This window comes from Labeo rohita, chromosome 13 (genome assembly GCF_022985175.1).
Source record: "Labeo rohita strain BAU-BD-2019 chromosome 13, IGBB_LRoh.1.0, whole genome shotgun sequence".
Lineage (NCBI taxonomy): Eukaryota > Metazoa > Chordata > Actinopteri > Cypriniformes > Cyprinidae > Labeo > Labeo rohita.
Window position 1 is genome coordinate 11141786 of NC_066881.1, and position 25957 is coordinate 11167742.

The 25957-nt window shown below is 37.7% G+C and overlaps 1 protein-coding gene across 1 annotated transcript; it reads right to left on the bottom strand.

The window, feature by feature from the left end:
• Nucleotides 1-860: 860 nt before the first annotated feature.
• On the bottom strand, nt 861-25677 carry lzts2a (leucine zipper, putative tumor suppressor 2a). Its single transcript, XM_051126097.1, has 5 exons — nt 25461-25677; nt 5534-6067; nt 4831-5403; nt 4471-4740; nt 861-4393 (listed from the first exon to the last, which is right to left on the bottom strand). The coding sequence occupies exons 2-5, from the start codon at nt 6038-6040 to the stop codon at nt 3614-3616; spliced, it is 2130 nt and encodes a 709-aa protein (XP_050982054.1). The 5' UTR covers nt 6041-6067; nt 25461-25677; the 3' UTR covers nt 861-3613.
• Nucleotides 25678-25957: the final 280 nt, after the last annotated feature.

The window sequence follows — 25957 nt, forward strand, 5'->3', positions numbered from 1 at the left end:
CTGAAAAGAATAAAACTTTCATTTTTTTTGCTGATTATTGCTGCAGAAATTGGTCAATTATTGTCATATTTTGGGCCAAACTAAACCAGGATTTCCAGGGAAAGAATCTTGACAACATTCGTGTTTGTTCTTGTAATTTCCGGTCAGGTAGGGGATATATTAGGCTAATAATTAATATTGCTTGTATGTATCTTTACCACCTATTAGCTTTAGTTTGTTAAAATATTTTTGTGCCCTCTCCTGCTTACTTAAGTTCTTCTATATATGATGTAGCAGCTTCCACGTTTTTTCTGTGGTTTAGACACCATAAAATAGCAGAACAATGTATTAAATGTGCAATCCATGCTGTTGTTTACATCCAAAACCAAACTGTGATGTAAGTGCAAACCCACTAATTTCTTTTTATCTGTAAACTCTTTTCATTTAAAGGGTTCATTTGTTGTAGTTTCAAGCTACTAGAACGTCTTCCACCAATAGTAGCCAAGACTTGTTTTTCTTTATTTGACATAAATGTGCATGGAGGAATGACAGACATGCAGTTTTTCATCTATTTTGACATCTCCAAAATATAAATTATTATAGGCTAACTGTAGTAATTAAGGGTCAGTCACAAAGGAAGTTTGGAAGCTGTATTTATAATGTACTTAAAAGTTAACAGTTCACTCATTTTGTCAACAAAAACAGTTACTTGCGTTCTAGTTTATTTTATTATTGTAGGGCTTCAATGTGCATTTCATTTCTCTTTTATTATCAGGATATGATTATAATAGGTTTAAAGAAAGCTCTAAAAATTATATTTATTGTAAATTAAAATTGTTAGTTAAACTCGTTAATTAAACTTCAAAAACACCAGACTCAGATTGAGGCAACTTTCTTTAATTAAAAACACATTTTTACAAGAAATATACAACAGGAAAATATACATACATGACTACAAAGACTACAGATTGACAAAGGAAACATACACAAGCACATACATGAGGGCAAAAAGATTAAATGTTAATTTGCTTTGGTCTATTCACAGTGGTTACACCTTAAAGATATTTTGTGTGTGTAAAAACAAATATATTGAATATGTCAATAATATTACAATGTGAGGAATATTTACACATGTATTTTTCAGGGGCATGATTGACATGTCTGGAAGAAAAGCAGAGGACATTGTCCAGGGGTAAGAGAGCTCATTTTTACACTCGTAACACATCTGTGCTACAGAGATGATCCCGACAACATGAGGGATGATAATCTGAGCAGGGTGAGAAAAATATGGCATCATATTGTCTGCAGGTAGTCAGTGATGAATGTAGAGCCATTCTGACAAATACTGAAATGAATAATTTGGCCTTGAATGAAAAAATATAAAAATGATTATCACATAAATAAAGTGTCTGTTTTACTGTAGGAACATTGAGTGTATATTACATTTGTAAAAAAGGAAGCACTGAGTGAAGTGAATGTGTAAGTGAATATAACTATAAGCTGATTAAGATAATATGGAAAATACATAACAGATTATCTTTGGTTGTGATGGCTAAAATGTGATTTTTGCAGCGAGTTCCTCGTTTCATAAGTCTTATGTCTTCCCTGATGTCAAAAATGCTAGCGTTGTTGTCAGTCAATGTTCTTGCCACTTTTCTACAACATGCTCAAAAATTATATAATAATGCTGTATGTTATAATCAGAGAAAGACATTAAATACTTAATGAGAACTACTGTATGAAACTAACTACTGTATGAAATACTGTCAGAGCTCTACATGAACATGCTATGGCAAATGACCCCTCTGGACAAAAATGTGTGAAATATGCAATTCATATTTATTAAACCCACAAAGTTACCTGTGTTTCCACAAAATAGCTTGAGGTGCTATATATAAAAATATACATTATATATATATTTAATTCTTCCTCTCTTTTTTTAAAAGAATCTCTTCTGTATAAACAACAAAGTTTATATAGTGTATATATCCCTTTAACAAAATGACCACAAATATTTGATTAGTATTTCTCAGATCGTATGCAAATCTAACATAATATCTATGCATTCATCAACTATGTCATTACAGAGCAGAACTGGTGGGAAAAACCAACCAGTTGACCTGTGTGATGCCATGACGTGACTCGACGCCAGACTGTCTGGCCACAGAAATGCTACGGTGTCATGCACACATGCTATTCACTCTGTACAGTGTGCATGGCAATGCTCACAAAGAAAAGGAAAAAATATATTTGCCTCTATATTTGCTAGTTATATCTGCTAATATATCATCTAATTATAAAAATAACACTTCTACATCAGTGATTAGTATCAAATGTAGCGTAAGCAGCGGGGCTGTGAGATGAGAGCTGACGGTTCTTGCTGCATAGTGCCGTAAATAGCTGAGAAGATATGACACAATGTTATTGAGGACTTAACACCAGCACAACTAGAACACCAAGAATGAATGCAACAAAACTGCACTTTCTGTGACCTAACATGAGATGCTCAATAGAGTGCCCCCAAGTCTCTTCCCATCAGTGTTAATGCTGGTACAATGGGCGAGGCAAGTAGTGTGCTCTGTAGGATATGAGAAACTCCATGAAACCCTTAGCCTACATGCTGTATTTCTTCCCATTGGTTCTTCAGTCTCAGCCATTTCAGTATATTTCTTTGCTGGGACAGTCTGATTGTGTGTAAGGTATAGGGTTGCAAAAGGGCAGAAAATTTTGAAAAATTCCCAAAAAGTTTCCAGAAAATCCCAGAAAGTTTCCATTTCCATTTAGAAATTGGGTTTGTCAATCTGCCCAAGGTAGCTCACAAAGGACACATTCTAGCATTTGCTCTACGCTACAGATGTCCTTTACTGTTATGTCGCTTCTTATTTATGTCAACAACTCATATTTCTAAGTAACTCAACGTTAAAAATGACATTTTGAGAGCCCTGTGTTCTGCACCGCTGCATAGATCACAGGTGTCCAGTCCTGCTCCTGGAGGGCACTGTCCTGCATAGTTTAGCTTCAACCCCAATTAAACACACCTGAACAAGCTAATCAAGGCCTTACTAGGCATATTAGAAGTTGAGAGAAGTTGGCGCTAAACTCTGCAGGACAGTGGCCCTCCAAGACCAAGTTTGGACACCCCTGGCATAGATGCTTTTGAATGGAAAAACATGTGTTTTGTGAACTGCCTGGGTGAAAGATTTCTTAAAGAATTCGCATTTAATGGCAACGGGGGACTAAATGTGATATTTTTTTTGCAATACCCCCCCCAGAATTAAGCTAAATTAAAGCCCTAGTTGTACTATAGAAGTTTGTCAGGAACAAAGCACCATCTTTGAGGATATCCTTCCCTTAACCAGTGGCATCAATTAACTGCTGTTCACAGTCATTGTACATTCATCTGAAGTCCCTCACAAGTTTCCGAGGCAGGAAGTGATCATAAAGATGTCTAAATACAAACGTTCCATGTTTTATTGGCCTATGTGGACATCGCAACAATAACTTGCCTTGAACATAAGTCTTTCTGAAATATTGTGGAGAAGCATGCCAAATGACACTGCTGTGAAGGCCAGTGCTCCTCACACGAGACAAGCACAGTGGAAATTCATTTTGGGATGGCAGAGTGAGATGTGGGTTAGATTTCAGTGGCAGTGATCTCCTCAAAATGGATCTCATTGCTACGCATGTCAAACTCCTCCATGTCCCTGTTCTCCAGTTCAAGACTAAGTTCCCTCATCACACGTTCTAGGTCTCGGTTTCTGCGGTACATTTGGATGTAGTTCTGCTGCAGCTGCTTCTGGTAACGGATCACCTTGTCTTTCTCCTCCTGCCACACCCTGCGTTCATCCTCAAAGGTCTCCAGCTGGTCCTCACTCCGCCTCCTCTCATACATCAGCTCAGCCCGCAGTCGGTCCACCTGCTGACGAAGACCGTGAAGCACATCCACGCTCTGACGCTGCACCTTCGCTTCATCGCTCTCGTATGCTAGAAACTGCTCTTCACTGCCGTTGTCCCTGAAAGCAGGGCTGATCCCGTGAGTGATTCCCCCACGGGTTTGGGGCAGAGGCAAGCTCATGCATTGGCCCTTAGAAGGTAGAGTTTGGGATGGGCACACTGCCAGGGCCTCTTTAAGACGGATGGACTCTTCCTCCAAACGGCCCACCTTCTCCCGTAGGAGCTCTGCTTCGCTTTTACGACGCTGCAGCTCATTCTCGCAAACCTCAAGTTCGAGGGTACGAGTGCGGGCTGTGGCGTGGGCTTCCTGGGAGCGAGCCTGGCTAGCTTGAAGCTCAGAACGTGCCTCTCTCAACTGGGCCTTCAAAGCAACAATCTCGCTGGCCTTCTGGCCAAGATCGGCCTGTACGTCCTTCAGCTGCTGCTTCAGCAGAGAGATCTCACCTGACTTCTGACAGACCTGCAACACAGAAGCATTCAAGTTCACTGAATGTAATAATTACTCATTGCTAGATCTAAACACCTATGAGGTCTTACCTCCCACTTTGTCTCTTCAAGACGAGGACCTAGCTGTGTCTGCTCCTTCTCAAAAGAGGCACATCTCTTCTCCAATGCCTCCCGTTCTTGCAGGAGTTGGGAGAAGTCCTCCTGCAATTTCTTCTTCTCCTGCTGCAGCTGGAACACCTGCAACTGCAGGACCTGTTGCGCCCGTTGTGCCTTCAACTGCACCTGCTTCATTTTCGATGCACAGCTCTGCCGAAGGTCCTCTAACTCTTGCTCACAACGCTTCTGTTTCTCCTCATACACCTGCATGGGAAAGACATAATTTTACTCATGTTGAACCCACCGTATCTAACAATTCCCTGTCAAATATCTGTAGAAAACTGTGATTGTCACCTGACAGATGGCTGCCTCGTTCTCATCCAGGTTGTCCCTGAGTTGCTGCAACTCCAGATCTCTTTCCCTCAGCTTGTCCTCAAGTTCCCGAATGACCCCTTCATACCCTTCTCCTGGAGCTGGGGAGCGACCACACGATCCACTGTCTGAGAGGGGCTGGCCACGGCCACTTAAAGACCCCGTGCTCTTACTAGATGATGACCGACCACTGTCAGAGTTAGAGTGTCCGTGGCCACCGCCGGAGCGTGTGGTTTCCATGTGCCCGGTCGGTACCTCGCTCTGTGCCAGGCTGTACCCTGTGCTGCTGTAGGTGGGTAGGCTGGAGAGTGAGTTGCGGCCTGAGTCGGACATAGTGCCGGACTGACTACTCCGTGCGTTGCGCCCCCCACTGTAAGAGTTGCGCTTCTCCTGACAGCCCAATCCTGCTACAGTGCCAGGAAGTAAGAGGTTGAGGCTGCCCTGGCTTTCAGACAGACTGCCTCCGGACCTTGGAGAAAGGTACTGCACAGAGTTGCGATTCTTGGGCACAACCGGCTTAAAGGCAGTGGGACGGATCAGTATTTTCTCCATACTCTGTGATCAAATGTAAAAATAATAGAAGTTAAAAATAACTAATGTGTAGCTTGTATTACTTTTAAAGCACTTGTGCTTATTCTTTTTAAGCTGTAAAGTTTTTTCTTTTATGTTTACCTCCCAGACTCACCTTTTCCAGCCTGCCTGACACTGGGACAAGTTTGGGAGGAGGGCCACCAATGTTACCATTCATGCCTCTGTTATCATGAGGCTCTTCGGTATCACTGGATGGGCTGCATGTAGTCACATGATTATCATTCCAGTCGCCCACTGGCTCATCACTCAAATAGCCATAGTTGCCATTGCCAGCAGAGATGAGGGCAGAGGACTTGTTCTTAGCAGGTAGAGGAGGCTGGTTGGTAAGAAGCTGCTCCTGTGAGCTGGCGCTGCGCAGCGTGCCCTCTTGTTGTCGGAAACAGCTCGTAGCTGGTGTGGGTTTGCGATACTTGGCGCCAAAGTCGCTGGCAGCTCGGCAGTGACGCTCCTGGTAGGTACGTCCAGAGATGAGGCTGCTGACGGAGCCCATGGTGCCTGCCGCAGCTACGGTGGGGGAATGAGACACTGAGCAGCACTGCTGGACGTCAGCGCTGGGTTTTGGGTGATCAGTGGGCACAGGCAGTGCCTGAACTAGAGCCATGGCGAACACACGCCCAGGACACACACTCTGTGGAGAGAAAAACAGGAAGACAAGGAATTAAGATTACATTCTAAATGGGCTGATTCTTATGTAACCTGTAAAATAGATCATATAATTTTAGGTCATATAATTGCAGTTTTTGATTTCAAACACAAAAAAAATCTTGAATCTTTAGTCATCGCCACATGACCAAAGTGGTACAGTTTCTCCCTGTAACACAATATTGCCATAGAATAAGATCATGGCCTTATTACAGGTTATTGGGGTTACAAATGCTTACAAGGGCACGATGTGCCATTTGCATGGATTAAACAGCAACCTGTAAGTTTTGGGACTAGTGGGCACTAACATGTCCACATCACCAAAGTCGCTTTTCCTCAGTATTGTTCTACTGTTACATGCCGTAACATAAAAATGAATGAGCAATGTAACAGGTCAAGCAAGCATTAGCAATGAGTTATTCGTTTGCTAATCCATTTTGGAGTTTAATTCTCGAATGGGCATTCAGGGGTATATATTTAGCCTGCTGCTGTGTGCTAAGAGCAGTCTCACCATGTGGAATAATCTGCAAAGAGCCTGCCAGTCCAATCAATTACACACACCCTCAGTGCACTTCAGAACACACTCCCTTTGCACTTTAAAGAGCCACATGCAGGAGGAACACAGAGTCTTGAGTCATCAGGAGAGATCAGACCGCCCTGACTGCACTACCATCCCAATGACCGCTCTGCCAGTGGGGCAAAGAGAAAGCCAGTCTGACTCAAACTTCTCATAAGACATTCCTTGTTCCTCCCCACAAGCCATTTTAGCTGAGGTTTGAATTCTGTTGAAGTCAAAGTAGCAGACCTCAGCGTAGGAGAACAACGTTTCTGTTGTCCCAACCTTCTCGTCCTGTCCATCACACCGTCCCATTACCCTCTTTGGGGAGGAATTAATTTCTGGGTGATTACCTGATGGTCTTATGGCCTTAAAGGACATACCCTAACTGTCATGAACTGGAAAAAAACAGTCCAGGCAGAGTAAGACAAGACAAGTGTTTGAGAATAAAAAGTATTCAATTTTTTTTTTTTTTTTAGATAAGACCCTTCTTCCACGGCTGGGATCGTTTACAACCACATTTGGGATCGTTTGAAGCGGCATTTAAACTATATTTTGGAAGTTCAGAATCGGGGCACCATATTAATCCATTCTATGGAGTAAAATGCTGAAATGCTGAATTATTATTGTCTGATATTAACTTCTACTAGTCATCATTATGGACCTATTTAACCTTTGTTATTAATATTTTCCACAATTTTGCTATTGGAATTGCACCTCCCTACTTTAATTCATGCCTACAAGTGTACACACTCTCCTGTCAGCTAATGAATGATAGATGCCTTGTTGTGCTTTCACTGGATTTCTATCCAAAACTTGTGTGCAAAATTGGAATATTCCATAAAACATTTATGAATAAGCACCATTTCCATCCAACAAGTCAAAGAGAACAAAATGATCACTTCCTCTTAAACTGGCACTAAATAAGACTAAGAAACGTAGGAGAAGCCACTGAATGTAATCATTTTCATATATAATAAATTACTTGCACCTAAGAGGGAGCAGACAAAACACAATAAATGCGGTCATTGATTTCAGAGGTGGATGCCTGCTGTTTGGGAACGCAGTTGTGTAAGACATTTCTGGGAAGCAAATATACAGAAATAATTTACAAATGATGCCATACTTTAAAACACACATAAAAACAGGGTGATGGAAGCATAGCTAATGATGAACAAAGTCACTCTCCAAAACTTTCACCCTATCTGAGCTGCCAAGCTGCACTGCTGAGACTATCACTTCTTTCAAAAAGCAGCTGAAGACATTCCTCATTTTAAGCATCTACTTTAAGCCAACTGCATGAGGTGCATCCTGGGATGCTTTTTAAACAGTTTTGATAAAATTTATAATATAATGTAATAATTTTCTAATTTTATCCAACATGAATTATTATTGGCAACAATACAAAAGAAACCAATTAAGCCAAGGCTGACATCACTACAAGTAGTGGTACCATACCAAACTTCCAAAAGACTATTTATTATTTTAAAAAATGTTAGGAAGAAAGAATTTTTATTTTGTGTTACATATATTCACCATGGGTTCTCTTGGAGTACCTTCCATGTACCATGGCTCTATATGTTAGACACCTATCTTCTACAATATTGGTGGGATGATTCTACTCTGTTCCTCTAAATAAATCCAGGTGCATACTGACATGGCAATAGGACTTTTTATGTCACAGATGAGAATGTGGATATTAATATTAATAGCAGAATACTTGGATAAAACAGTGGTGTGAATGAGATTAAACAGAAAGTTTGAGAGAGAGGAGAAAGAGGGATAGCGTGACTCGCTGAGAGTAACAGTTTCCAGGGCGGCTCTCTGCGAGTGCTTACGCACATGGTTCCACTAACGTGGCTATCAGGTATTTCTGCTTCAGCGCTTCTTATGAAGTATGTTCCTGCAGCCAGTCCAGCTCTCTAACTGGGCTGTGGTTCTGCTGCAGTGCATAATAATCAGTCCTTAAAGAATGAATTCAATTCAAGAATAAAAATTCCCTGCTAATTTACCCACCTGCATGTCATCCAAGATGTTTATATCTTTCTTTCTTTAGTTGAAAAGAAATTAAGGTTTTTGAGGAACACATTGCAGGATTTTTCTCCATATAGTGGACTTCAGTGGGATACAATGGGTTCCAAATTGCAGTTTCAATGCAGCTTTAAAGAGCTCTCAGCTGGAGAATAAGGGTCTTATCTAGCAAGAAGATTGGTCATTTTCTATAAAAAAAAGTACTTTTTTTAAACCACAAATGCCCATCTTGCAATAGCTCTGTGATACGCGACTACGACTTCACACATTATGTGACCACGTTTGAAAGGTCACACGTGGTTAGTTCATCGTCTGTGTACTTCAGTTCAAAAACTCATCTCATTTTCTCCCCAACTTCTAAATTGTCCAACATCGTTTTACCTTTTTTTTTGTAAGTGAACCAATCCTTTAATGCAATAAGCAATTTATTGTACAAAAGTGTTTATACTGGTCAAGGTGCATGAAGTGTGCAATGACTCAATTTACAATTTACTCTGAGAGTCATTGTGCACAATTATGATTATCATGCTCAAATCTGAATTTCTTGTGCGGTTTTAGTTTTTGCCACATCTATTCTGTCGTTTATATCTAAATGTATAAATGACATGAAATAGCCTAAATTTCAACTTGATTCTTCAAACTGGACAAGTTGTAAAAAAAAATAAATAAATAAAATAAAATAAATAAATAAAATCTTGATACATACCCATTTCCATTTTAAGAACTGAAAATGTCAGACTCAGTGTGATTTTAGCTGAAATAAATCTCATTTGAGGAGAAAATGGTTTGGGCTTTTGGGCTACAATCAAGTTCTTAAAAAACTATCTTAGAGCCTGTCCAAGAGCAGAAGAAGACAAGGTCACATCTGGACAAGGTGCTGGAATCATCATGGATCACTTCACTCTTTTTAAACTCTCTTCAACTTAATTCCACCCCCTCCTCAAAGCCAGTCCTTACCCTTTGTTAAACCCAACCCACACCATTCTTACCCAGATTCCAACTGTTACCCTAAAGTTACCCCATAACGAGGTGCATGGCCTCCAAACCACTCACAGAGCCTCAGCACATCCTGCACCTCATACAAACACACTAACCCAAACAGAACCCCGGACATTCTGGACATTCAGGATTGGCCAATTCCAACCCTGTGAACTTCAAACTTGCTGGTCAGAGACTTGTCCCAAGCTGACTGACCCCCTGATATCTCTCCTCTGTTCCTTCTCAATGCAGTCTGAGATCTCAAGGGACAATTATGTTGCTGTGCTCTTCCATCTCTGCTAAAGGTGAAAGTACTTGTCCAATTCTTTTCCTAACCAGCTGTGTGTGAGAACTATTCACTTTGGCTTTTTGTTTTGTTATACAGTTGAAGTCAAGTTCGCAGAATCTGCAAAATGTGAATTATTTTACCAAAATAAGAGGGATCATACAAAATGCATGTTATTTTTTTTATTTAGTACTGACCTGAGTAAGACATTTCACATAAAAGACATTTACTATAGTCCACAAGAGAAAATAATAGTTGAATTTATAAAAATGACCCTGTTCAAAAGTTTACATACACTTGATTCTTAATAGTCTTGTTACCTTAATGATCCACAGCTGTGTGCTTTTTTTTGTTTAGTGACAGTTGTTCTTGAGCCCTTTGTTTGTCCTGAACAGTTAACCTGCCTGCTGCTGTTCAGAAAAATCCTTCAGGTCCCACAAATTCTTTGATTTTTCAGAATTTTTGTGTATTTGAGCCCTTTCCAGCAATGACTGAATGATTTTAAGATCCATCTTTTCACACTGAGGACAACTGAGGGACTCATATGCAACTATTACAGAAGGTTCAAATGCTCACTGAGCTCCAGAAGGAAAAAATAATGCATTGAAAGAGAAGGGAGAACATTTTGAACACAATGATGATGTGTACATATCGATGCCTATATATATATATTTTTTCATTTAGTACTGCCCTTCAGAAGTTACAGAAGATACTTACATGTTTCCATGTTTCACAGAAGACAAAATAAGTTACATTTACACTGATCTTCAAATTCAAAATGTCTTCACCCCCCATTTTTTCCTTCTGAAGCATCAGTGAGTGTTTGAACCTTCTGTAATAGTTGCATATGAGTTCCTCAGTTGTCCTTAGTGTGAAAAGATGAATTTCAAAATCATACAGTCGTTGTCGGAAAGGGTTAAAAATACACAAAAATGCTGAAAAGTCCTGAAAATGCTTGTGTGTCCTTAAGGATTAACTGTTCAGGACAAACAAAGGACTTGTGAACAACTATCACTATCAAAAAAAATAAAATCAGCTGTTGATCATTCAGATCATTCAAGGGTATGTAAACATTTGACATTTTGTATGATCCCTCCTATTTTGATAAAACAATTAACATTTTGCAGATTCTGCAAGGTGTATGTAAACTTTTGACTTCAACTGTATGTAAGTCCCCGCATTACATACCTTTTAAGACATGCTTTATTGTTCTGCACTAAATGATGGTTAAACTGACAAACGCAAGCATCTTTCTCACTCTCGCTCAGTGTTTGATCTCTCCAGTCTCGACAGTGAGAGAATAGTGCATCTCTCTGCTGCAGGTGTTTCTAATCAAATTCCACAGTGAGGTGGCTGGTGGCTGAAATCTCGTTATGATAAGTCTTAATAGCGCCTCCGCTGCCGGAAAGGATTAGCGGTGAGGTGTGAATTCCCCTGGGAATCACGGAGCTTCTCTGTGGAGTCTGATGCAGAAAAGGATGGAATGCCAGCATTGAGCCTGAAACCCAGCAGAGCTCCAAATCTCCGGGCAGAAATCCCTAAACCCTTAATCACATTTGGGCTCTGTTTGGTTCAAGTGTAGTCGCAGGGGCAGGATATTTGATGTGTGTGAACATCCCGATCAAAGCCTCTTCCCATGGAGACGTTAGACATGACATTGTGGCATCCAACACTAAAGCCTTTGTTCTGTTAACGACTTTTTTTTAACTGTGCAAACCTTATTATAGTAACCTCCTCACTTCACCTAAAGATGCCAAGTGAATCAGCTAATTTAAGAATTTTATGTCATGCAAATCTGTCAAACCAAGACCATTTTTAAAGCACCCCAGACAAAACAATAAACATTATGCTACATAACCCTCACAGGAACATGAACATCCAGAGAAACACAGGAAACTAGAAAGAAGTGGAAGCAGCACAAAGGAAATGCTGACCTCATCTACTACCTCATCTGACTGTTGCAAATGCAACCACGCACGCTCATTAACTCTGTGTGTGTGCTCCACAAAAATAGAGAGGACAAAAGTGCATGCTTGGATAAATACGGTCCATGTAAAGTAGACAATTAATCCACAAGAATGACTCCTTGTGCTCTAAATAGGGAACAGTGAGAGCTGCATAGTCTCAGTGCACTCAAGTGAGAACCATAAAGTGATCAGTGCAACTTATGATATTGTGTTTACCGATTATGAGGCCTCTGGCAGAACAGGAGCATCTGAGGACTGAAGCAGTCAGCTGTGTTTATTTACATTCTTAAAGGATCTCTATGACCTGATGACCTTCTAGTCTTTCTCATTAGTCACTCTATCCATTCCTTCAGTTTCTTTTAATCATTCTTCTACCTTCCTGTTTTTCTCTCCGTTGCTCATCTTCTTTCCGTAAAGGAATGTCCCGGGTTCATTACAGCTTAGCTACAGCATTTGTTGCATAATGTTGCCTACAAACCTGGTAAATTTTGCACAATGTCTCTGCATGGATAGTAAGAAGGAAGGTATGTATTTTTCTTGTTTGCATGGAACTGTGAGTGGTTTGACAGACTGTTGTCTTGAATTAAGAGAATGTAAACTTTCTGTTTGTGATGTACAACAACAAAAACAGCCATTCACTACATTTTTATCAGACACCTGCCAGTTATTTTAGCATTATTTACATAAAGTTTGTCTATTTTAATATATTTTAAAAATATTTTATCCCTGAAATTTCATCAGCCATCACTCCAGTTTTAAGTGTCACATGATCCTTCATCATTCTAATATGCTGATTTATTATCAGTGTTGGAAACAGTTGTGCTGCTTAATATTTTTCTGACGTGTACATTTTTCAGGAATCTTTGATAAATAAAGTCTTTGCTATCACTTTTTATCAATTTAACATATCCTTTGTGAATAAAAGTTTTTTTTTTTGTTTTTTTTTTTTAAAAAAGGAAGAATAAAAATTTACTGACCACAACCTTTAAATGGTAGTTTATATTGTTATATTGTTAAATAAATGCCATTCTTTTTAATTTTTTTTATTAAAGAATCCTGAAAAACAGTATCACTGATTCCAACAAAATAATAACCAGCACAACTGTTTCCAACATTGATAATATTAGAAGGATTTCTGAAGAATCATGTGACACTGTTAACTGGAGTAATTATCTTGAAAAGTCAGCTTTGCATGACAGGAATAAATTACATTTTAAAATATATCCAGTTATTTTACCTGGAAATAATATTTCACAATATTACTGTTTTTTTTTCTGGATTTCTAATCAAATAAATGCAGCCTTGATGACAAAACCTCTTTAAAAAACATAAAAAAAATTACTGATTCCAAACTTTTGAACAACAGTGTATATACTATTACTATACTATTACTATTTATTTTGAATGTTCATATTTCCAGTTTTCATTTTAATTCATGTTTTAATTATTTTATGTGCTTTTGCCATTTTTGTTTTTTTATTATTATTATTTTTTAAAAATAGTTTTAAATACTTAAAATTTAAGTACTTAAATACTTAAACATTTAAATAAATTTAATCAGTTTTTTTCTGAAATTTTCATACTCCAACTTGAGTTTATTTTATTTAATTATAGTTTCTGTTTTTACAATTTTTTTTTTATTTTGATTTTTTGATTGAATTTTATTTGATTTCAGCTTTATTTTATTTACTGAAATCAAAATTTTAATAGTTTTCATTTTAGTTAATTACAACACTAATGTCTACCATGAAAAGGTTCATCTCCCCACAATATAAGTCTCATCACATAAACTAAAATTTAGACTTTATCAGAGAATTGTAAAAAGTATACAAAAAATCCCTTAATTAGCAAAAAAGTTTATATGCTTGCTTGAGATTTTTTTTTTTACTTGTGCAAAAAAGAGTTAATGTGAATAATGGGAGATGGAAATGCATTTGCTGAATAACTTCTGAAGCAGCGAATATAAAACTCATAAAACTCAAAACTCTGTTTCCACTGATCATGTCTTTTTAATTTTTTTTATTACTGTTGGTTACTAGTTTACCAATACTATCATCATCTGCATGAACAACTTGATGGAAATGCACCTAATTCGAATTGTTTGTTTGTTTTTTTCTTCTTTTTTGCGAACTTTAGAAAAGATTCTATTGTTATACATGCTATTGTGTCTTATCATCTAGCACTATATCACATTTCTCCCACATTTAAACATTAGCATCAGTGTGAGTTATAGATATGCATCAGTGTCCTGATCTAGTCACACGTTCAGACCCCCCAGAGAGCTCTGACCGGCCGCTCTGCAGCCTGCGGCCCCGCTTCGAGACTTCCTGCCAGCTGCACTGTTATTGTCCCCTCTATCAGATAACCCACACAATGATACGAAAACACTCAGTTACATTCCCAAACACGCCGAAAAAAGATCACAATCACGTGACCGCAGCAGAAAACTAAACACGCTGTTAGTGATCTGAAGAACCTACTTTGAAAAACACGAAACAGCTCTGATTAGGTTACTGCAATTACAAGGTGTGTGTGCGCTCATGAATGATTCATATATGCCATAGAGAGTAATTGTATCACTAATTAGGCTTAATTAACAGAGTCTTTGTTATTTACGATGAGGGAAATTAGCAACTTACAGTTACTACAAAAAGCCAAATGGCACAATCAATTTGCTTCAGCTGTCATACATTTACAGGGTCCATTCACACCGGGCGTCACCGTTAATGCTTCTCATTTACTTTGAAAAAAGTTAAAGAAATGTTCAACTTTTTAAGCGCTAACGCAGGTGTCAGCCAATCAGATCGAATTATGCAAATATACTGGTGCAGATGCTGGCCAATCAGCGCAAAGCTTCAGACACGCCCTACGTGAAGCATTAACGCTGACGCGCTGTGTGAATAGGGCGTTAAACTTTATATTTTAGAAAGCTACGAGAATACCTTGTGTGCAAACTGCAAAGAAAACAAAAATAATGCCTTTATTCAAGTGTCAGTCTTCAGTGCACACAAAAAGTATTCTCGTAGCTTCACAAAATTAAGGTTGATCCGCTGATGTCACATGGACTATTTTAACAATGTCTTTACAACCTTTCTGGGCCTTTAACATAGCAGTTGCATTGCTGTCTGTGCAGGGTTTGTTTCTGCATACTATAAAGTATGTATGTTCCAGTCATCAGTGAAGTTCATACTTTTAGTGCATAGTAAAAGTATACAAAATAGAATTCAGCTTCAGCCTTTTTACATCCTCCTTTGTCCTTATTAGCTAATGTGCAAGACCGGCTCAAATGAATCAGTTAAAGACTCAATAAATTGAATTACCCTGTTATCCAGTCTGAAAAGTCCACCGGCGCCCAAGTCTGGAGAAACAGAGTTTAGTCATGAATGACGCATTTGCAATAATAGAGTCAATGGAGCAAGCGAGAGGGAGTCGTTGCCATCAGCGGACCCGAATATCCTCCTCAGTGTGTGCTAAAATGCTCTGATGGACTGAAATAAACAGATGCAGTCTCCTCTTTCATCCCTTCATTTCTCAGTCAGGAGTTTCATTCTGAAGGATGCCAGTGAGTCACTGATCACACTTTCACAGACATGCTGTCTGAGAATGAGGATTATTCTTTCTGGCACACATACAAACCGCTAGGTGTGTTGTCACTAATTATGTGTGTAAAATTCTGTATGTTAGGAAAACAAGGCAGAATGAGATCACAGGGTGTGTGTGTGATTTATTGATAAGGAAGATGAGAGTCTAATTAAACTCTTTTTGATGTCTTAGGTAATGTCTCAACCTATGTTTACAATACTTCTTGGATGTGTCATGGTTCTCATGCTCATGGATATAAAAGAATAGAAGTGATAACTTCCATAAAAAATACAAAGTTTTGCAGATACGCATAGCACTACTAGCATCATGAACAATTGTAAAGGACTGTAAATGTATTTCAGTGTCTTTTAGTGTGATATCATGCACAAAAGTATTTTGCATCTTATTTCAAAAGTTTGGTGTCAGTAAGATGTTTTATTGTTTTTGAAAAAGTGTTTTATGTTCACCAAGACTGCATTTATTTGATTAAAAATACAGGAAAACAGTAATATGAAATATTATTACAATTTCATATAACTGTTTTCTATTTTAAATGTCATTTATCCCAGTAAAGGCTTATATGCTGATTTGGTGCTCAAGAAACATTTCTTTATATTATCAATGATGAAAACAGTTTCATAGTTTAATATACATGTAAGCAGTTTAATACTGCTTAATATTTTTGTGGGAAGTGTGATACTTTTTTAGGATTTTCAAATAATTAGAAAATTCAAACAGCATTTATTTAAAATAGAAATCTTTTGTAACAATTTAAGTTTATCAAGGTATCCTTGCTGAAAAAAAATATTAATTTCTTTCAAAAAGATCATACTGACTCCAAACTGCTGAACAGTATTTTATCTAAAACTATTTTAAACATTTTTATGATTCTTGTATAATTATTATAACATACACTGCCGTTTGGGATCAATTAGATTTTTGTTTTTTAAAGAAGTTTCTTATGCTCATCAAGAATCATAAATACAGAAAAAAATTAATATTGTGAAATATTGTTTTGATGTAAAACAACATTTTAAATATACATTAATAACGTAATTTATTCCTGTCATCAAAGCTGAATTTTCAGCATCGTTACTCCAGTCTTCAGTGTCACATGATCCTTAAGAAATCATTCTAATATGCTGATTTATTATTAATGTTGGAAACAATTAAGCTGCTTAATATTTTTTAGAAGCTTTTTTAGAAATCTTTTCTAACAATATACACTACGTTAAATTGATAAAAAAGACTTGTATTGTTTGAAAAGATTTATATTTTGAATAAATGCTGTTCTTTTTTTAACTTTTTATTCATCAAATAATCCTGAAAAAAGTATCACAGGTTCCAAAAAAAAAAAAAAAAAAAAAAAAAAAAAAAAAAGGCAGCACAACAGTTTACAAAATGTATAATTCTAATAATAAATCAGCATGTTAGAATGGTTTCTGAAGGATCATGAGACACTAAAATTCTGATGAAAATTCAGCTTTGCATCACAGGAATAAAATCATATTTTAAAGTATATTAAAATCATCCATTATTTTAAATTGTAATAACATTTTGCAATATTACTGTTTTTTTTCAGTATTTTTGCTCAAATAAATGCAGCCTTTATAAGCATATGAACATATATATTTCATATAAACCATAAGACTACGTGGAAATGTTTTAAAAATAATTTTGTCATACCGCAGATCTTAAGTAAACAAAAAAGAAAAAAAAATAAATTGTTAAAACTTAGGAAATGCAACTTGGATGTGTCATGCTACAGCAACTAAAAACTCTTTGTGGCATACATTCATATCAAATTTATACTAAAATCTTGATAAAAATAAATAAACAGTCCACACCTAAATTTTTGAAATAGAGAGAATAGTTACAAAAGGACAAACCATTATCTACTTTATGTGTGTGTTTTTTATATATATATATATATATATATATATATATATATATATAACTGGGACTACACTGTAAAAAACAATTTGTTGAGTCAACATAAAATAATTTGTAACCTGGCTGCCTTAAAATTTAAAAAAAAAATAAGGAAGCTGGGTTATTTACCCATCTGTTAAGTTTAGCAAACACAAGTATCTAAGTTGTTACTTAGTACAACTTGACTTGACTGAACTTAAAATTTTAAGGCAGCAGGGTAACAAATTATTTTAAGCTGACTCAACAAATTGTGTTTTTTATTTTTTACAGAGAAGAATTATGAAACACAACAGGACATCTTAACTGTTACAAAGTTTGCAAATTCATTTTGGCATTAAATAATTCACTCGAATTTCAAATCTCTTACACAACAGCGATTCCCAGAGACCACATAAACTCTCCATGTAAAGCAACTCATTTTTCATGGTAAATCCCTGTAGCTCTCTTCCTCAACTCAATTAATTGCATGTTTCTTTGTTGAAGCGCTGGATCGAATTAAAAGCGGCAGGGAAACGCTGCCTGTAGAACAAGCATTATTGGCCCTGCTAAGTTTCACTGCCAACCTGTTGCTGTTGCAGGCTTTTGGCTTTTGGCTCTGTTTGGGGCTGTTGCCATGACACTTGAGGCCTACATGTGCACTGCCTGGGGTGAAAGAGAGCGAGAGGGGGAGGGAGCCAGAGTTTGCAACAAAAACAGAGAGAGAACTCCACAGAGAGGAAGGAGAACGAGAGCATAAGAAAAAAGGCAAATTCAAACCTGAGCAGGTGGAGTGTTAGCGAACATGCATAAATCAATCGCAGGCAGGCGAACAACAGAGCGAAGTAGAGGAACTCATAAAAGAATGAGTGAGAGAGGGAAACTTGTCTCAAACTTCAGGGAAGACAGGGGGCTGGTCGGCTCTTTAGCATCTCAAAGCATATGGGCTCTATTAAAGGCCCCCTTGAACGGGGCCCGAGCCGCCTCACAAACCTCCCGAAGACAATCTCTCCTGTCTCACTGTCCGAGTCTCCCTGGGCATCCCATCCAGTGAGCCTTTCAGAAAAGAGCCGGCTGGCTCGAACTCCAGAATGAGATGCAGCGGGCGACGTTATTCGCACAATACCACACAGGAGCTGCTGCCATCTGGACTGACACTACCTGCCAATCAACAGCGGACATTTTGTTTCACCCAGTGTAGGGGGGCTGAATCCGCTGGCACAGGCCCAGACGCCAGCCGTGGTGCCCATTACTGAGCATCTGCCAGCGGGAACAACCTCCCATGGCCCGACTGCTATAAAGTACATTGAGTGCAAGCATCTCAGGAGCCGTGTGATCTAAACAAAGTCATTTTGTAAATTTAAAATCACCTTCATTAGTGCACATAGGATATGCAATGGTGGCATGAATATGCAAGTACTTAAAGGTATTAAATAGCTGTTTAGGGAACCAAAATACAGTATAGCAGTATAATTAATTACTAGAAAATACATTACTTACATTAAAGGAGAAGTTCACTTCTAGAGCAAAAAATTACAGATAATTTACTCACCCCCTTGTCATCCAAGATGTTCATGTCTTTCTTTTTTTCAAACAGAGCTAGACAAGATGAGCATTTGAGGTTAAAAAGTATATCAATTGTATTTTTTTTTTTAAATAACTGATTTTGCTAGATAAGAACCTTCTTCCTCAGCCCTTTGAAGCTGCATTTAAACTGCATTTTGGAAGTTCAAATTTGTGGGCACCATAGAAGTCCACTATATGGAGAGAAATCCTAAAACGTTTTCCTCAAACAACATAATTTCTTTACGACTGAAGAAAGAAAGACATGAACATCTTGAATGACATGGGGGTGAGTACATTATCTGTACATTTTTGTTCTGGAAGTGAACTTCCGTTTTCATAAATTATTTTAAGTATTAGGGTAACACTTCACAATAAGGTTCATTAGTTAACATTAGTTAACATGAACTAAGAAAGAACAATACTTCTACCACATTTATTAATCTTAGTTAATGCTAATTTCAGCATTTACTAATGCGTTATTTAAATCACAAGTTGTGTTTGTTAAAATTAGTTAATGCACTGTGAACTAACAAACAATGAACAACTGTATTTTTATTAACTAACATGAACAAAGATGAATAAATAGTGTAAATAGTGTATACACTGTTTGTTCATGTTAGTTAACAAATGACACCTTATTGTAAAGTGTTACACAGTATTGATATAAAATACTTTAAAAACTTACATTAGAAACAAAATTTTTATTTAACAAACTTATGATTTTGAGCAAAGACTGCTAATGCAAACTTGATTTGACCACTGCATACAATTTAGATTCTATCTACAACTAATACAGCTTAACCTTATGTAAAAACTTCATTTAAGGCACCTTTATAGTAAAGTTAAAGGAATAAATGAAAATTCAGTCATTAATTACTCACCCTCATGTTATTCTATACTTGTAAGACCTTTGTTATTCTTTGGAACACAAATGAACATATTTTTTAAGAAATCCGACAGCTTTCTGACCCTGCATAGACAGCAACACAATGGACACATTCAAGGCCCAGAAAGCTAGTAAGGGTTATGCGTTATAAAACCAGAGAAGAGAAGAAATTGTTATTGTTTTGTTTGTGCAGAAAGTGTATTTTCATAGTTTCATAACATTGTGGTTGAACCACTGATATCACATGAACTATTTTAGCGATGTCTTTACTCCCTTTCCGGGCCTTGAACATGTCAGTTGCGTTACTGCCTATGCAGGGTCAGAAAGCTCTTGGATTTCATCAAAAATATCTTAATTTGTGTTCCAAAGATGAACGAAGGTCTTATGGGTTTGGAACAACATGTTTATGAGGATAACTATTCACTAGACTTACCAAAGTATATAAAAACTGAACATAAAAACAAAATGAACTGGTTGCTTCATATGACGTCAAACGGAATCTTCCTGTCTAAGTGTGCAAAACAGATCAGATATTATGCTGAAAGTCTGGCTGTGACAGTCAGTATATCACTCTGTTGTCAACAATACTCGGTCAGTTTGACCCATTGCAATTCTGACCATTTGCAAGCAGTAGAAAAGCGTCCAGTGTTGAAATGGCCATGTAACATCCAGAAGGCAGTTGTTTCTGAGTCAGCTGCTCTTTGCCACGGTAGGAATTTCCAACCACTAATGGTTATTCAGTTCAATCCGGTGGTCAGAAACAGACACTTGGAATAACAGCAGAACGGAGAGGAGCTGTGGCTCCACCGCACTGTTATTACTGTGAGAGTGGCCATTTTGAGGAGATGCCACTGATAGGATGGTAATAAAGTGATAAAGTATTTAAAATGTACTGAGTTTGGCCTGAAAAAAAAAAAAAAAAACAATACTGAGTGAAATCCTGGCCTTCAGTTATGAACAGGGGAGAGGACAGAGTTGGGTTATTAAAGGGCATGTAAGGACATGCCCAGCAGAAATGACTGTTAGCCAATGTTTCTTCAAATTCAAAAGGTTTTGATATAAAAAAGTAATCTCAAATACTTTTCCAGAGTTAGCTGAATAAATCACAGTATATAATGTAGCCTGATTCTGTTTTACAAAGGCTTAAAGAGCAGGTCATATGGGTTTTCGAAAAATATCTTTTTTGCAGATTGTAAAGTAGCTATCCTTCAGTGTAAACAGTCTGCAAAATTATTAATCAAAGAAGTGCATTATACATAAAGATATCGTCTCTTTATACATAAAGAAAGAGCCAATTCAGAATCGCCTTAACGAGTCATCATGTTTTCGAATCTTCTGCCTGTTACCGATTTACATCATTGGGTAACACATTAGCATAATGGAGCGCTATGTTATTGTTTTATATAAAGGTGCATGCAGCTCAGGGTTGCCAGGTTTTTACAACAAAACCCACCCAAATGCTCCTCAAAACAAGCCCAATCACATTTCATTTCCCCATTAAAACTGTGTTCCGGGGTGTAAAATACATGCTTTTGTCGGGGTTCCCCTGGTAAATTAGCATTCCAGGGGCTAAATATGATGGTATTGGGGTCGCTTCAATCTGCAACATTAAAAACAACCATGGACTTGGCAACACAGATGGTAGCCCTCGCTAACTTGCTCAGCTACTCCTTTCTGTGCCAGTCACAACAGGTCTGGCCAGCTGACCAATTAGAGCAGAGTAGGCTTATGGAAGGGAGGGGTTTACAGATACTACTCTTAAAGCTGCTTTGAGTGAACTGTTTTGAAATCATTGACAAATGACTCCATATATAAATGTATATTCTGAGAAAATTGCAATGTTTTCTGACCTTAGATGCATTTAAACCTGTTGTAGGGGACTCCAACACAATATTAGGACACTTTAAAAAAAAAAAAATCTGCTCTTTAAAATAAAATGTTTATTGTGTATTATGTTTTAGCGTATTTAGTACTACTAAATAAATCAACGTCCAAAAAATCTATGGAAATACCATGGTACTTTTTTTTGTTGATATTTGATAACTAGAATATGGAAAACGAAACATATACCAACTTTTTTTTAAGGAAAAAACTTCCTAACTAGATAACTGTAACCTTAACATATACAATGAAAAAATGGTTTAACATCATATTCTAACATTTTTTACAGTCAAATACTGTCAGATTTAGGGTTTTTGGAAGAAAAATTATGACCATTATTACTATATAATTTACAGAGAAAAACTGAGGTCCCTGTGTGACATCACATAATTGTTTTATTTAAATAGTTTTTGTTTTTTATCAGTATACATTTAGGTGTTTTGTATTGCATTATGTTATTTAGTGACTGTTTATTGCATTATTTTGGTGTTGTCTATTACCTAGATGGTGTTTTGTCTTAGTGTATGACCGTGTGCATGGTCTGTGTAACCCTGGACCACAAAACAGTCAAGTAGCACAGGTATATTTGTAGCAATAGGCAAAAATACATTGTATGGGTCAAAATTATCAATGTTTCTTTAAGATATTTTTTAAGATATCAATCTTTCCATGAAGATATTTTGTAAATTTCCTACCACAAATATATCAAAACCTAATTTTTGATTATTAATATGCATTGCTAAGAACTTCATTTGGACAACTTTAAAGTTGATTTTCTCAATATTTAGATTTTTTTGCACCCTCAAATTCCAGATTTTCAAATAGTTGTATCTCGGCCAAATATTGTGCAAACCTTATACCAATGGAAATCTTATTTAATCAGCTTTCAGATGATCTATAAATCTCAATTTCGAAAAATTTACCCTTATGACTGGTTTTGTGGTCCAGGGTCACATATAAGAGTATTGCCCTAGTATTATGAACAACCACTTACGATGAACTCTGATTTATCATATGGCTTTCTATTTTGCTATCTGTATTATGGTGATTATCCATTTTATGTAAAAAGCAGATTTTGGTAGATCAGGAATTATTTACAAGTATGTGTATGTATATGTAACACATGTATACTGGCACCAGTATGCCTTCTCATTATACCTGAAACATCATCACTGTGTTTTTTCCCCCTTTTTACTATTTTTGGCAACCATGGCTGCCAGTTTTTACCGTAAATAAAAAAGTACATAAAATGAAAATGAGCAGTGTTAGAGATAGAAAGATGTGTTTTGCTACTGTCTCATGAAGGAATGATTGGTACTCTGGTCTCTCTTTAAATAGACCACAGATAACTTTTATGTGCAGCCTCTCTGAATTCTTCAAGTCAATGTATTTCTTTACTGGCTGTGGCCATTGATCTTCTCAAAATGGCTTCTCTGCCTCCTCTCGAAGCTTTCTGAACCAAGCATCAGCAGAAAGAGACAAATAAATAATCTTGCGGTGTTTCTGACAAGCCATAATCATCAGTCTCATGATCAAACTGAAATCACAGCGCAGAAATGCACTGCAGTCTGGGGGAAAAGTGGCACAGCGCACATACCGGTAAATTAATTCCACACCAGCGCTTACATAACCAGCGTGGCCTCAGACAAACTATGCCAGCATGAATATGTAATTCATCTCAAAAGTGCAGAGATGGTGAACCACGTAGGAGCCGCAAACAGAAAAAACACATCCTTGGAGCTGGTCATGAAAACTTGCAAACATGCCACAGTCGGACCAGCCGAAAGAGGATGTGGACGTACAGACACTGTCCCAACCGAGCTCAGACGGAGAGGAAAAGAGTGGCATGGAAAGTTGTGATTCAGTGCAGTCAGCTGACACTGAGTCGACGTTAATGAGCTCTCCCTCTGTATATACGTCTGCAGGAAGCTACATAAATACTTGGCACATAAAAGCATCTCATAAATGGAAATAGATGGTACAAGAATCTAGACCTGTGAGACACAGCCAGTCGGTCACTGAAGCACATACTGTCCTTACTGAGACAGTGAGCTGACCGCATTTACTAAGGCTGTATTTCAGAGCCCTGTAACATATGAGAGTGATTTAACTCATCTATTATTTTCCGACTCACTGACGCAAGCACCTTTCCACCCCCCTAGGTGATCTCATCTGGAGCCGAGTCTGGACGCTGCTGACACGCAGTAACGGCCCGCTCTATTTCAAGCTTTTACTGTATAAGAATGTGCCATGAGCTGAGTCACATCCACTTTAAACACAAATGGGAATCTCAGTATACTTGGGGGCGTTTCAATCTAAACTTCATCCCTTTCGAAAACGAAATGTCAATAGATCAGGCCTCACGCTGTGCAAGAAGCTTAGTGGTGTTTGACTAGTTTGAAGAAGCTTTGTGTAAGCACTCGGCGAGGAGCGATTGGAGTGTATGTGTGTGTGCTGGACGTCGGACGTTCCACTCCGGGCCAGTTGTTCATACGCCAACTTTTTACTTCATATTCACTATTAAAAAGATTCCAAAAGGGGGTTTTCACTAAAATTCCACAAAAGAACCATTTGTTAGTGAACGGTTCTTATGAGAACCAGTGTGAAGAACATTTTGATCATCTAAAGAACCTTTTTTCCACTATAAAGAACATTCTGTGCAGTGGAAAGGTTCTTTAATGGAGCTATAGAAGAACATTAATGTTTAAGAATGTACTTCCAAACCAAAAAATCAAACAGCTCAAGGCCTGTAAATCAATCCATTCACAAGGCCCTGCTGACACACAAACAAACCAGCTACAACAACCTAACAGCTCAACAAACACTCTTTACAACAGATATAAATTCCTACACACTCTTCAAGATAAAGGTTCCAAAGGAAGTTTTTACAGTGATGTCATAAAGGAACCATTTTTGGTTCTCCAAAGAACCTTTCAGAGAACATTTTTAAATTAAACCATTTTAAAAATTCTAAAGAACCTTTTGTGGAATGGAAAGGTTCCATGGAACCATAGATGCTAATAAAGAACCTTTATGCTTAAGAGTATGTGAAACAAAACCCATAAAAGATATCACACTTACAGTATGTCTTCTAGACAACAATTTCATTAAACGGAGAGCAAATGAAGACTTTTGTTTAAGGCTCATACATCTTAGATCGTTTTCCTGTGGGAAAAGCCCCAGTGATCTCACATGTCTCCTCCTGAGTTCCAGAAAAGATCTCAAAGTTTTAACCTAAGCTCAGATTTGTCCAAGATCTTAATATAAACTCAAATATTTCTCAACTTCTTCCAAGACCGAATGATCTATATACTGAATATCAACAGTCATTTCATTCTGCCCCTTTTTTATTTCTCCAAAGACTAGGAATTTCATGAATCATCTGAGACGAAGTTTATACGAAACATAAATGAATCATAAATGAGATCTCTGTTATATCTTTCGAGCTCTGACAGAACAATACAAATCCTGAGTAGTAGCCAACTTGCTTTATCGTCAAAATAATACATTATCATTAACTTTGTGCCCTGCAAACGTTCTCCCACAGATCTCTCCTCAAAAGAAAGCACTAACAGTGCTGCTAAACTTCAAAGAGCTCCTTCTCACCCCAGTGCTATCAGCTTTAAGAAAGTTAATCATTCATTTTACATCACTTCAAAGCTCTTGTGAGCTGCAGTGGTAATCTGAACTCTCGTGCATTCGGAGGGCGTAATAAATACAGTTGCGTTGCTGACATACCCATAGTGCTCTGCATGGCTGCCTCCTCGCGTCTCCCCAGTCTGTCCTGGAGGTACAATCCCAGTCTGCTCACTGTGTGTTACACACACTCTCTCTATCTCTTTCCTTCTCTCTCACATGCTCATTCTTTCTGCTCCTCCTCCTCATGCCAAAGTTTGCTCTCTTTTCTCTGGTAGAAACCCCCCTTCCTCTGTGTCCTGTCCTCTCCTCTATTTCCCTGCTGTTTGCTGCCACAGCACCGCCCCCTTCTTCTGCTACCCTCCTCCCTCTCTCACTTTGTCTATGGCCCCTTGCTCCTCCACCACCCCCATCCTCGCGCACATTTAATCCCTCCTCATGCTCACTCCCTCTCTTTTCCCTTGTCTTTCTTCTACCTTCTTTTCTTCATCTCTGTCCACTACAATGTGTGTGGAAAATGGAAAGACTGCGTCTTGTTTTTAAGACTGACCCTCAGCTGCTGCTTTAACTCTATAACACCTACTGTATCGTATTTGATA